The 12,725-nt window shown below is 39.5% G+C and overlaps 1 protein-coding gene across 10 annotated transcripts in view; it reads left to right on the forward strand.

Annotated features, from left to right (window-relative positions):
* NME7 (NME/NM23 family member 7) overlaps positions 1–12,725 on the forward strand; it is a 498,467-nt gene that overhangs the window by 172,464 nt on the left and 313,278 nt on the right. For all 10 annotated transcript variants that reach the window (XR_007516892.1, XM_049881289.1, XM_049881287.1 and 7 more), the window contains 2 exons: positions 5,634–5,698; positions 8,227–8,295. Coding sequence is in view for 9 of the 10 variants with exons in the window: in XM_049881289.1 (XP_049737246.1) it covers positions 5,634–5,698; positions 8,227–8,295 (134 nt within the window). In the remaining variant the exon portion in view is untranslated. The remainder of the gene's footprint in view (positions 1–5,633; positions 5,699–8,226; positions 8,296–12,725) is intronic.

Here is a 12,725-nt window from a genome sequence, read left to right on the forward strand (position 1 = left end):
AGTCTATGGACCGTTTATGCCTGGATAGGAGCCGCTTCTGTCCTGAGCTCCTCAGGTTAGTGGAGGTAGCAGATTATCTTTTCCACCAATTGTGAATTTATTCCTTCTCCAAGGCCAGGAGAATGGCTCAGGGTGCTCCGCAGGACCTATCTCAGGCCCAGGGAAATCGACAGCCACTGAAGCTGGCTTGGAGGCTGGGGGCATGGTAAAATCTACACAAGTACTTAGCTTTTCTCGAGGGCACCATTCTTGTTCCAGAGGTGTGAGTAGGCTGTGTGGCTGGCTGCTTCTCCCTGAGCAAACTGCGTCTGAAGCCCTGCCACAGGTGCTCCTGGTAGTGGTGCCTGAGGGCTCCCGGCGATTGAGGTCCGGCAACTCCTCTCCACTTCTGAACCATCTCTCCCTCCGACTGCTGCTCAGTCCATTTTCTAAATTTGCCTTTGGTGTTCAAGGCTCCTAGGTTACCATAAATATAATCATTTAACTTGTTTTTTCGGGTCTTTCTTGTAAGAGGGTTCAGCAGAAGCGTCTGACTACTCCACCATCTTGGCCCCGCCTTCCTCACTTTGTCACTTTAAAAAAAGGACAATGTAACCTACTTCTTAGGTTGTGAGGATAAAATGAATTGGTGCATGTGGTACTTAAAATAACACATGGCACATAATAAGAACTAGGTATATATAAGCCTAATCTCAAATATTGAGATTTAGCTAAACAATAAGTATTTAATAATTTTTCATTGTTAGACATGGTCTAGTCGTCTTTGCCCACCACCATTTTTTTCTAGCTCTTTATCTCTAATTCACTGCATCAAATGTCGTGTTACATGGTGGTGGTGGTGGTGGTAGGTGTCATGAAGTTGGTTCCGACTCATCCTGTGCACAACAGTAGAAAACACTACCTGATCCTGTGCCATCCTCACCATCGTTGTTAGTATTGAGCCATTGTTGCTGCCACTGTGTCAGTCCATCTCATTGAGGGTCTTCCTCTTTTTCCCTGTCCCTCTAATTTACCAAGCATGATGTCCTTCTCCAGAGACTGGTCCCTCCAGATAACATGTCCAAAGCACATGAGACAAAGCCTTGCCATGGTGGGAAGATTTAAAACGAAACCTTTTTTATAGTGCCTGTGGAGGAGCCCTGGTGGCACAGTGGTTAAAGTGCTCGGCTGCTAACTGAAAGGTTAGCATTTTGAACCCACCAGCCACACTGCAGTATAAAGATATGGCAGTCTGCGTCCATAAATATTACAGCCTTGGAAATCCAATGGGGTAGTTCTACTCTGTCCTATAGGGTCGCTATGAGTCAGAATTGACTCCATGGCAGTGGATTTTTTCTTTGTGGGGGGAGTGCTCAACGAATCATAAATACTAGTGTTTCTTTTATTATTCTGATATGTTTATTTCAGTAGAAAAGGCCCTGTGTCTCTTCTTTTGAGTCCTTTTCCCTTTTTAAACTCACATCTTGTTTGCAGTTTTGACCTTCTTTCATTCCTCATGGTGCCTCTGCCCTGGGGCGTTTTCACTTGTATCTTGGTCTGAAACACTCTTCCATCCTGTCTATTCATTTCACTTTCCTTCTTGTTTCGTGTATGAGCCCCAGTATCCCTTCCTCCCTTCCAGCCTAAGCCAAATCCTCATATCGTTGGCTCCTGTAGCATTGTGAAGCTCTCCTACATAGCATCTATCAGTTGGAATTTTACTTATGTGACATTAATTTTTTTTCTCTCTGACTATATCATAAACTCCATGGCGGTACAGATTGTGTCCATTTTCAGACAACATTGTATCCCTAGGTTATAGCATAATGCCTTTACAGAAAGGCCCAGAATAAATTGTAGATGAATTAATTAATATATCAGTCAATCAGCTTCTCTTAGAGTCCTGTCTTCTGTAAGTGGCCATCATAGTAATAGTCTTCCATGCAGTATGGGAAATGGATTGCATGTCCTGATGATCCTCAGAGCATGAAGTTAGGTAACAGATTGTTTTCTTATGAATAGATTATCAATACGAATAACATTTATAATGAATAGATATGTACAGTGTTTTCTCCTCACATACCGCACAGATTGTGACTATATTGTGAAGATCTATCTTAACTACTATAAGATTGTAAATACACTATAATTACAAATATAGTTTCTCTTTGTTTTTTGAATTAATAAATGTAATGATCATTTGTAAAAACAAGAAAATACAAAGGAAAAAATAAACAGCTGTAATCCTGCTTCTGAAATTAAACTTTTTATTTTGAAACAGTTGTCTCTGGTAAGAAACAATACAGAGGGATCCCATATACTATCTTTTTCCGTTTTCCCCCAGTGGTAACATCTTGCAAAGCTATCCCATAATAAGCAGGCTACTGACATTGACACAGTCAAATGCAGAACATTTCTGTCACCACAAGGAGCCCTCATGCTGTTCTTTTGCAGTCACACCCACTTCCCTCCCACCCTTTTGAAACCCTGGCAACCACTAATTTGTTCTCCATTCCTACAATTTTATCATTTTAAGAAGTTACATAAATTGAATCATAGAATATTTCACTTTATGGAGTATGCTTTTCTTGCTCTGGGAATAAAAATGAATCATAGAATATTTCACTTTGTGGAGTAGGCTTTTTTCACTCTGGAAATTCTCTGAGTTTGTTGCATTATCAAGAGTTTGTTTCTTTTTATTGCTGAGAAGTACTCCATGGTGTAGGTATACCACACTTTGTATAACCGTTCACCCATTGAAGGGCATCTGGGTGGTTTCCAGATGGGGGCTATTAACGAGGTCCGGTGGTGGGACCGGAAACCCTGGTTGCGTAGTGGCTAAGTGTTATGGCTGCTAACCAAAGAGTTGGCTGTTCGAATCCACCAGGCGCTCCTTGGAAGCTCTATGGGGCAGTTCTACTCTGTCCTATAGGGCCACTATGAGTCGAAATTGACTCGACTGCACTGGATTTGATTTGGTTTGGTGGTGGGACCACTCGATTGTCAGTTTGTCGTACTGTGGTGGCTTTTGTGTTGCTGTGATGCTGGAAGCTATGGCACCAGTATTTCAAATACCAGCAGGGTCAGCCATAGTGGGCAGGTTTCAGTGGTGCTTCCAGACCAAGACAGAGTAGGAAGAAGGACCTGGCAGTCTACTAAATATATTTAAACCAGAACAACACATTGCAGCATTGAAAACAGAAGCAGATATGTGAATACAGCTGCTCCCATTGTCAGATGTTAAAGAGATTTTTAAAAATTTAGAACTATGCTACTCTTTTCATTAATTCTTTTTGGAAAACAGTCATTTTTTCACAAAAAAATATATTATTTAACATTTAAAGGATTTAGTATTGTTATATATTAAATGAATTAATAAAGATTTTTATATTTTTCTCAGTTTTAATTTATTAATATTGATAGATATAGCATCTATATAAAAGCTCTTTAGAGTCACAAAATTTCTAAGAACGTAAGGGTCCATGAGACCAAAAACCTTGAGGAATTGTGGTTTACAGAATGAAATCAAGCCTCTTTGTATAAATCCCTCATCATATGGCTTCTGCTTCCTCTCCCATCTCCTCTCCTGTCTTGTTTCCCTTCCACTCTATTATTCAATGCAATGAAAATACTTGACTTTTCCTGAAAGGACCATGCTGTTTTTACATCTCTCTGCTTTTGCTCAGTGCTCCTTTTTCCATGAATTTTCAGTTTCCTCTAGCTTTCTGCCTAAACTACTGTCTCTCAATGTCTCTTGGGATTTTTATCTCTGGTAAACTCTTTGTCTTGAATTCTGCTTAGTCTGAAATTAATGTAACCACTCCAGCCTTCTTGTGCTTATCGTTTGCATGGTATATCATTCATTATCCATTAACTTGCAATTTACCAATTTTCAATCTGTTTACCTTTGTCTTTATATTTAAGGTTGGTTTCTTATATAGTTGGGTCTTGTTTTTTTAATCCATCTGAAATTTCTTCCTGTTTTGTGGCAACTTTCAATCTGTTAAAATATAATGCAGCTGTCGATATGATTGGTTTTAGGTCTACCATTTACTACTTGTCTTGTTTTTCCCTTTGGTTGTTATGATCTTATGTTTCTCCTTTCCTTAGAATTCTATTGTAATTTATTACTTTTTCATGGCTATTTTACTTCATCATGTGACAGGATCACATGGAGGGCTTGTTAAAACAATGATTTCTCTGTCAGTTTACAAATTAATTACAAACTAAACTGTAAAGTCAGTAATGTTTAAGCTAACAAGATTAACGTAACAGAGGACGTTGTTTGCCAAAACTGAGTCACCAAGCTCAGTATGAATGCGGTACAGACTGTGCTGCCAGGCGCGGGCCTGTTCTAATGTGATGACTCAGTAGCCACCACTTTTCTCTCTTGGAACTTTTGAGAAACCTCTGTATCTGCAGCCTGCTGTGAGGTCGTTCAAGAAATAGATCCACCTCTATCTTTTTCTCATTCCTCAGCCTGCTACCATGAAAACTGCAGTACTTCACCACAACAATATAGTAAATAAAAAGGCGTCTTCGGGCACTGATACTGCTTGGTGATTTAGGGTCACTGGGTAAACATCTGGAACCCTGGTTGCATAGTGGGTAAGCATTTGGCTGCTAACCAAAAGCTTTGCAGTTCAGATCCACCAGCTGCATCTTGGAAACCCCATAGGGCTGTTCTGCTCTGTCCTATAGGGTCACTGTGAGCTGGAATCAACTCAGTGGCAACGGGTGTTTGGTTAGGTAAACATCTAGATGATCTTGTGTGTGTGTGTAGGAGTGAGGGAGAGTTTTAACTGACTTTTTTAAAAAAGAAAATTAGAGGATTTTTATAGGAAACTGATGGTCTCAAAATCAGTCCCAGACCCCCATAGTCTACAGATCCCATTATGAAAATAATTTACCTGTGGGATAAAGACCAATTCCTTTATCAATTTGGATTTAACCTTTTTTCCTTTTCAGCTTTTTTTTTTCCCTTTCTTTTACCATCAGTGTGAATATGCCCAGAGTTTCCCAGTTTTTACCTTCTCTCCTCTTGTACCATTACCGCTATTCTAGCCAGCCATCTACAGGCTCTAAGGTCTAGTTCCAGTGCTGATTTCCCCTTGAAGCCTCTGTTTACCTCTTCAATGTTAAATGGATTTTTCTTCTTCGTTGACATCCTCCTTTAAACTTCTGTATCTAGCACTTTGGCATTTATTTTTCTGTAATGCTATTGTTTTAATTTTTTTGTATGGTAAATATTTATGTAACAAATTGTTTACCCTTTCAACATTGTTCACATGTACAGTTCAGTGGCATTAGTTATGTTTCTCATATTTTTCAGCCATTTTTAATTATTTGATTTCCATGTTCATTAGCTCACTAGACTTCAGGGTGCTTAATGGCAAAAAGAATGTCTTTAAAGTTTTTTGCAGTGTGCTTGGGGCCATTGTTGATATTCTTGAAGGACTTACTACTGAGTGATTTAAATGATTAAATGTAACGCTGAGTGTTAGGGGTTTAGTTTCTCCTGCAAAAAAAAAGAGTGTGATTTCTTCATATAGAGTATACACAAAGTACTTCAATGTAGAAAAGTTTACATTTCTAAGAAACTGAAATGCCCTAGAAATTCTGTATTTTTGCACTGCTTTGTTCTGCGTTTACAGGACTGCTGGGCAAGATCCTGATGGCTATCCGAGACGCAGGTTTTGGTATCTCAGCTTTGCAGATGGTAGGTAGCTTGCAATGAATCATAACTGTTTTTTAAAAATAAGTTTTAAAACATTCTGTGTTGAATTTTCTCTGTGCACTCATGAATCCATCTCATGAAAAATAGTATTTATTGAACTCAGTGACCTTCTTATAGTCAAAAAATATTTTAAAATGATTTTCTTCCACTAAGACAGCTAATAGTCAAACTTATTAAGATAAATTTATAGAAATTCTGGAACTTTAATTGCAAAATAAATAAAGACCAAAAAATGTATTTGTTCCTTATAAGAGTAAAATATAAGAAAGCTGAGCAGTTAAAGTGAATTATCTCTGTGGATTCCTGACTAAGCAGAGAATGGAAGAAGAGAATCAGTTCTGACCTTTCCCCTCACCAGTGCCTTTTGCTGGATTTGGAGTGAGCATAGTTTGGCCTCTATGTTGGCAGTTGCTACGCAGGATCTCCAGAGCCCATGCGTGCTTCAACTGCCCTTCCGACAGATTTCCAGGAAACCCCTCATTAAAGAAATCACCTCCACGTCTGTGGAGGCCATACCTCTGTGCTGTGCAGACCTATGCCTCTGACAAGAAATCGGACACCATATTATTGTAGGAATCAGATAGACAATTTGGTTTGTACAATGTTTGAAGGCTAGCAAGTTTATACTATTTAGTGAAATATCAAAACACTCATTTTCGAGCTGAGAATTTATTTAACTAAGATTATTTATATTTGCTTTTTCTGAAGAGGAACTGGTTTTGATTTCCATGAAGTTTTAGTATCACCCAAAATTAGGGGTCAGGGCATGGCACTAATTGGGGTTCTATCTATTTTGGGTCCCTGATTGGTGGGAATGTCCATAAACCAAAAAAGAAAGGGCTAGAAATATCAGCTGGTTTGCAGAATCATCAGGGAAAATGTGAAGACGGACAAGAAAATTGGTATTTGAAGAGTATTACCTGGGAATGGAAAGAAATTGTTAGCCAGAACTTTCTAGAAGTGACCTAAGCCCACTTAAAAAATAATAATTGGGGAAATTTTAGCTTTAACCATTAACCTCACTTAAGGCCTACAACATAGCACAGTGATTGGCCATAGTAGGTGTTGAGTGAAAAAAAGAATAATAAAACAATGATTAATTGAACTTATGGGGGAAGTCCTGGTAGTGTAGTGGCAAACATGAATATCACATACTGCTGTCATAGCGACCCTATAGGACAGGGTTTCCAAGGCTGTAGGTCTTTACGGAAGCAGACTGCCACATCTTTCTCCCATGGAGTGGCTGGAACCACCAACTTCAGTTAACAGCCAAGTGCTTTAAACCCCCACTCATTGATTTGTGGAGTCAAAGTGCTACATCCTGGGTCAGCTGATTTCTAGGTATGTGACGTTGGTCAGATTTCAAGAGTTGTCATCTTCAGTTTTCTTCTCTGTGCAATGAGAACATTATCATATGCCTCAGTGGGTTATTCTGTGGATGAAATGAAGTAACCATGCACAATGCCTTGTAGAGTTTCCAGCACACATTACAAAATAATAAATGATATCTTCTGTTACTCTTCTGTTGTATTAATAGTACAAAAACACTGAAAATAAACAGAACTCCCTCTCTTTAATAGTTATGTCGCCTATGAAGATAAATCCTCCCGGCTTGAATATTGTTTATGTAGGCAGAGATTTCTCAGTGATCTTCAATCTTGGCAGCAGTAAAGAAGCACAGTAGGAGGAAACATAAAATTGGAAATTCTGAGGTGGTTTTTTAAAAAATTAAGGTCTTAGTTCTTGAGACCCTAGAACCTAATGAATTTTTTTTTTTTTTTTCTAACTAAATTTGAATCCAGCCTTTATAAGCATGAGTTTTTGCAGGCTTATCTAATAAGCATACCCTTACTCAAAAATTTTTTGAAGAGTAGTAAAAGAATTCCAGATAGTTTATATAATAAGTGCTTTATTATTAACCAGACTAACTAGGAATTTTCTAGAATGCTTGGAAGAAGAAAAAATATTATCTTCAGCTATTTCTACAAAATCTGCTTTTCTCTAATGATGTTTTTTCTTGTGCCAAGGATTTATCAATAAACATTACATCGTATGTGATTGCTTTATTTTGTATCTAGGGTGGGATTTTATTCAGAGGGAGGTACAATGTGGTGGGTAAGAGCATGATCAATGGGGTCAGATTGTCTGAGATGGAATGCATATTTGGGAAGGTTGTATAACCCCCTGAGCCTTGTTAACCTCATCTGTAAATTGAGAATACTAACACTACCTTTATCATAGGCTTGTTGTAAGGATTAAATGAGATGATACATGTATAGAACCCAGAACAATACTTGACACATTAAGTACGCAATAACTCTTAGCTGTTTTCATTATTGATGAGGTGATCTTCAATCATGCTTTTGCTTCAAAGTGTGTTTAATTTATGCAAGGTTTATATTTTAATATAAACAAAGTATATCCAAGAGATTATAAATGTGAGTGCTAAGTATGGTTAATTTATTTTTCTTTCATTGGTTGGCTTATTTATTACTTATTTTTTAATATAGTTCAACATGGATCGAGTTAATGTTGAAGAATTTTATGAAGTTTATAAAGGAGTAGTGACTGAATATAATGTAAGTATTGAAGTAAATGTAAAACATTGGTCTTGAAAATAAATTTTGTATCTTGGGGGTCTCAGTGTAGTGCAGAATCATGAAACCAAAGGAAAACCAAACCTGTTGCTGTCAGATCAATCCGGACTCATAGTGACCCTACAGAAAGCATTCCTTAAAGTATCCATAATTTGCCAGCTGACTACACTAGTGAGTGAGGCCTTCTTACCCTGAGAGACAGTGGATCCATTTTGAAAAATATATTTCATTTATGAAACAAATATACACAGAATGAAAAAAAAAAAAAAACTTGCTGGATACTGACACATTTTGACATATTCTGTGAAGTTTATAATATTCTTAGCGTGAAAAACTGTTCAAAATGCTTTAGAAAGTTAAAAACAAATAGTTCTTAAGATCACACAGCAGTACCTAATACCTGCTTTAGTGTAAAACACAGATGCTAATAGAATCAACTGAAAGCGTGACTGAGACCGAAGAAATAACACAACTAAAAGAACTTTTGTTCAAAGGGCAATGAGATGTGTCATTGAAAACAAATGACTGTATTCAAATAAGCCAAATCTTGTTTCTTGAAATAGCACAGTAGGTATTTAATAAATGTTAGTTTCCTTCCATTCCTCTTTATCAAGTTATCTTAGACACATTTGTACCAAATCCCTGCCCATCACTCATGTTGCTTTCTAGAGTTTTGAGTTTTTTGTGTATGTGTGCATAATAAAATACACTATTTATGACAATGTAACTAGATTGTCCTCTCCTCACCTCTCAGCTCCCTTTTGTCTTAGTCATCTAGTGCTGCCATAACAGAAATACGACAAGTGGATGGCTTTACTGAAGACAAGTTTATTCTCTCACAGCCCGGTAGACTAGAAGTCTAAATTCGGGGTGCCAGCTCCAGGGGAAGGCTTTCTCTCTCTGTCGGCTGTGGAGGAAGGTCCTTGTCATCAGTCTTTGCTTGGTCTGGGAGCATCTCAGCACAGGAACCTCAGGTCCAAAGGACACCCTCTGCTCCTGGCAGTGCTTTCTTGGTGGTTTGAGGTCCTGAACTCTCTGCTTCCTTCCCTTTTATCTCATGTAAGATAAAAGGTGGTGCAGGCCACACCCCAGGGAAACTCCCTTTACATTGGATCAGGGATGTGACCTGAGCAATGGTGTTACATGCCACCATAACCCTCTTTAACCAGAAGCAGGGATTATGTTTTATAACATGTCGGAAGATCATGAAATGGAGGACAGCTACACAATACTGAGAATCGTGGCCTAACCAAGTTGACACGTGTTTTTTGCGGGACACAGTTCAATCCATGACACCTTTCCTTCCAGTCTACCTTTAAAAAGGAAGAAAGCACTTGTTCTTATCAATGAGAACTGGCCCAAGCCTGTATCTTATTTAGCTCTACATAAACCCATTGCTGTCGAGTCAATTCCGACTCATAGTGACCCTATAAGACAGAGTAGAACTGCCCCATATGGTTTCCAGGAAGCGTCTGGTGGATTCAAACTGACGACCTCTTGGTTAGCAGCTGTAGCTCTTAAATACTACACCACCAGGGTTTCTAGCTGTACATCGTAAAGGCCATTTATGAAATATTTTATTATGTATTTGGCACATTGGTAATGTTCCATTCTTCAGTAGAGACCAGAGTGTTTTTTCTTTTGTTGTAGTTTATCAAACTTCAGTCTTACCAACTTCTTCAACTTAGATTTATTTATTCCTGCTCTTTTATTAAATAGAAGAGATTTAAAATGTGCTCTTAACATCACTGCCCTCATTTTAACTTCAGAACTGACTCGAGGTTGGCAATTCTGTTGGTGTTGTAATTGAGCCACTCATGCGATAAGACTCTGGGTTTGGTTTCCAGCAGCATCAGCTCTGTTAGTACAAGAAATAAGGCTTTCTTTCAAGGCACAAGTGGAAATTTACCTTACAAGACAATGCTGAATACTCTCAAAACACATCCCTACTATCCATTTTGGTTTCTAGACTTAAGTCCCAGTGAGCCCCAAAAGGTAAAATATAAAGTGTGATCCAGGAGGAGGTACACTACACTCCAAAAGAACTGCTTGACTTTTCTAATATGTACAAATGGAAACCTGGGGAATATGTGTGGGAATGGCTATGAAGGGTGTGGGATAATGGTGCAAGTAACATAAAGATGGATGACTCTGAGTTTATCGTTATGGGCTCACTAAATACAGATTCTTCATTCAATGTTGCAGCTCAAGAAGATAGGAAAGGAAGTAATACTTTATTTGTTTGGGTCACTGAAGTATGGATTATGCCGTGGCCTACACTAAATCAAGTTGAACTACTAGACCTGCCTTAGTATAATGTAGAAAGTATCCAAAAGCTTAGGGAAATTAGCATGCCAGAGGACACACCTTTTAGCACAATGGTGAGGAACAAATTTGTGAAGGGAGCCCTAGCATCCTTGAAGACTACTGTGATTGCTATTTTATGTAAGGCAGATTTGACAGTGGGAGCTGCCCTAACTGAATTAAGACACCTAAGTACAACAGGGCTGAGTGGGACCTCTGGTGGGAGAGACCAAGTATTAGCACTCAATTGACAAAGACAAGGTGGACTTGGTTTTTGTAATGGACAGCAAGCAGAGTCAAAACAGTAAGCAGAATAGACTGACTCCTTTGGACTTATAGACTTGGCTACTTAGTCATGGCATTCCCTACGAGTGAAATCGATAGGAAATCTACTAAATATTTACTTGATCTGTACAAGTGGAAGAATTATATGTCAAGTGAACTGTAATCTTAAATCATCAGAATATGGAGTCATGACCCCTCAATGAATTCCCAGACTTGAGCAAGTTTAAAAACCCTCAACCCCTGTGAATGAGGGGGAGGTTGTGTCACCTTGAGGAAGAACCTCAGTACACTTCCAAAAATTTCTGCTGTTAATCTTTGTTCCAGCCTTCCACAAAGGGAGCTACGACCTTTTATTAGAGTGCCTTTTCATTGAGGAAAAAGAAATAATCAGACCTTTCAGGGATTACTGGACAGTGGCTCTGAACTGACACTAATTGCAGGAGACCCAAAGCATCACTGTGGCCCACCAGTCTGAGTAGAGGCATATGGATGTCAGGTTATTAATGGAGTCTTAGCTCACGTCTGTCTTGCAGTAGGTCTGGTGAGTACCCAAACCCATCCTGTAGTGATTTCCCCAATACCAGAATGCATAATTGGAGTAGATATACCTAGCAACTGGCAGAACCCCCACATTGGATCCTTGACAAATGGAGTAAGGGCTGTTATGGTAGGAAAAGCCAAGTGGAAGCCATTAGAACTGCCCCTACCTAGGAAAATGGTAAACTAAAAGCAGTACCACAATCCTGGAGGGATTGCGGAGATTACTGCCACCATCAAGGACTTGAAGGATGCAGGGGTGGTGAATTCCACCACATCCCCATTCAACTCGCCTATTTGGCCTATGAAAAAACAGGTGTATCTTGAACAATAACAGTGGATTATTGAAAACTTAACCAGGCGGTGACTCCAATTTCAGCTGCTGTTCCAGATGTGGTTTCATTGCTTGAGCGAATTCATACATCTCCTGGTACCTGGTGTGCAGCTCCTGACCTGGCTTATGCCTTCTTCTCCATACCTATTTTGAAGGATTGCCAGAAGCAGTTTGCCTTCAGCTGGCAAGGCCAACAATACACCTTCAGTGTCCCACTTCAGAGCTATCTCAGCTCTCCAGCCATGTGTCATAGTTTAGGCTGCGGGAATCTTGATTGGCTTTCCCTTCCAGAAGATGTCACGCTGGTCCATTGATGACATTGTGCTGATTGGACCTAGTAAGGAAGAAACGTCAATGACTCTGGACTTATTGGTAAAACATTTACATGCTCACCCAGTGGAGAGGGTGGGAAATCACTGTGACAAAAATTCAGGCACCTTCCACCTCTGTGAAATTTCTAGGAACCCAGTGGTGTGGGGCATGTGGAGATATTCCTTCTAAAGTGGAGGATAAGTTATTGCATTTGGTCCCTCCCACAACTAAAAGGAGGCACATGCCTAGTGGGCCTCTTTGGATTTTGAAGCCAGCGTATCCCTCATGTGGGTGTGTTACTCCAGCCTATTTATCAAGTGACTTCGAAAGCTGCTAGTTTTGAGTGGGGCCCAGTCCAAGAGAAGCCTCTGCAACAGGTTCAGGCTGCTGTGCAAGCCGCTCTGCCACTTGGGCCATATGATCCTGCTGATCCAGTGGTGCTTAAAGTGTCGGTGCCAAATAGAGATGCTGTTTGGAGCCTTTGGTGGGCGCCTATTGGTGAATCACAGCGCAGACCCTAAGGATTTTGGAGCAAAGTGCTGCCAGCCTCTGCAGATACCTACTCTCCTTTTGAGAAACAGTTTTTGGCTTGTTACTGGGCATTAATAGAGACTGAACACTTAACCATGGGCCACCAGGT

The sequence above is a fragment of the Elephas maximus genome, chromosome 3 (assembly GCF_024166365.1).
Source record: "Elephas maximus indicus isolate mEleMax1 chromosome 3, mEleMax1 primary haplotype, whole genome shotgun sequence".
In the NCBI taxonomy this organism is placed as follows: Eukaryota; Metazoa; Chordata; class Mammalia; order Proboscidea; family Elephantidae; genus Elephas; species Elephas maximus.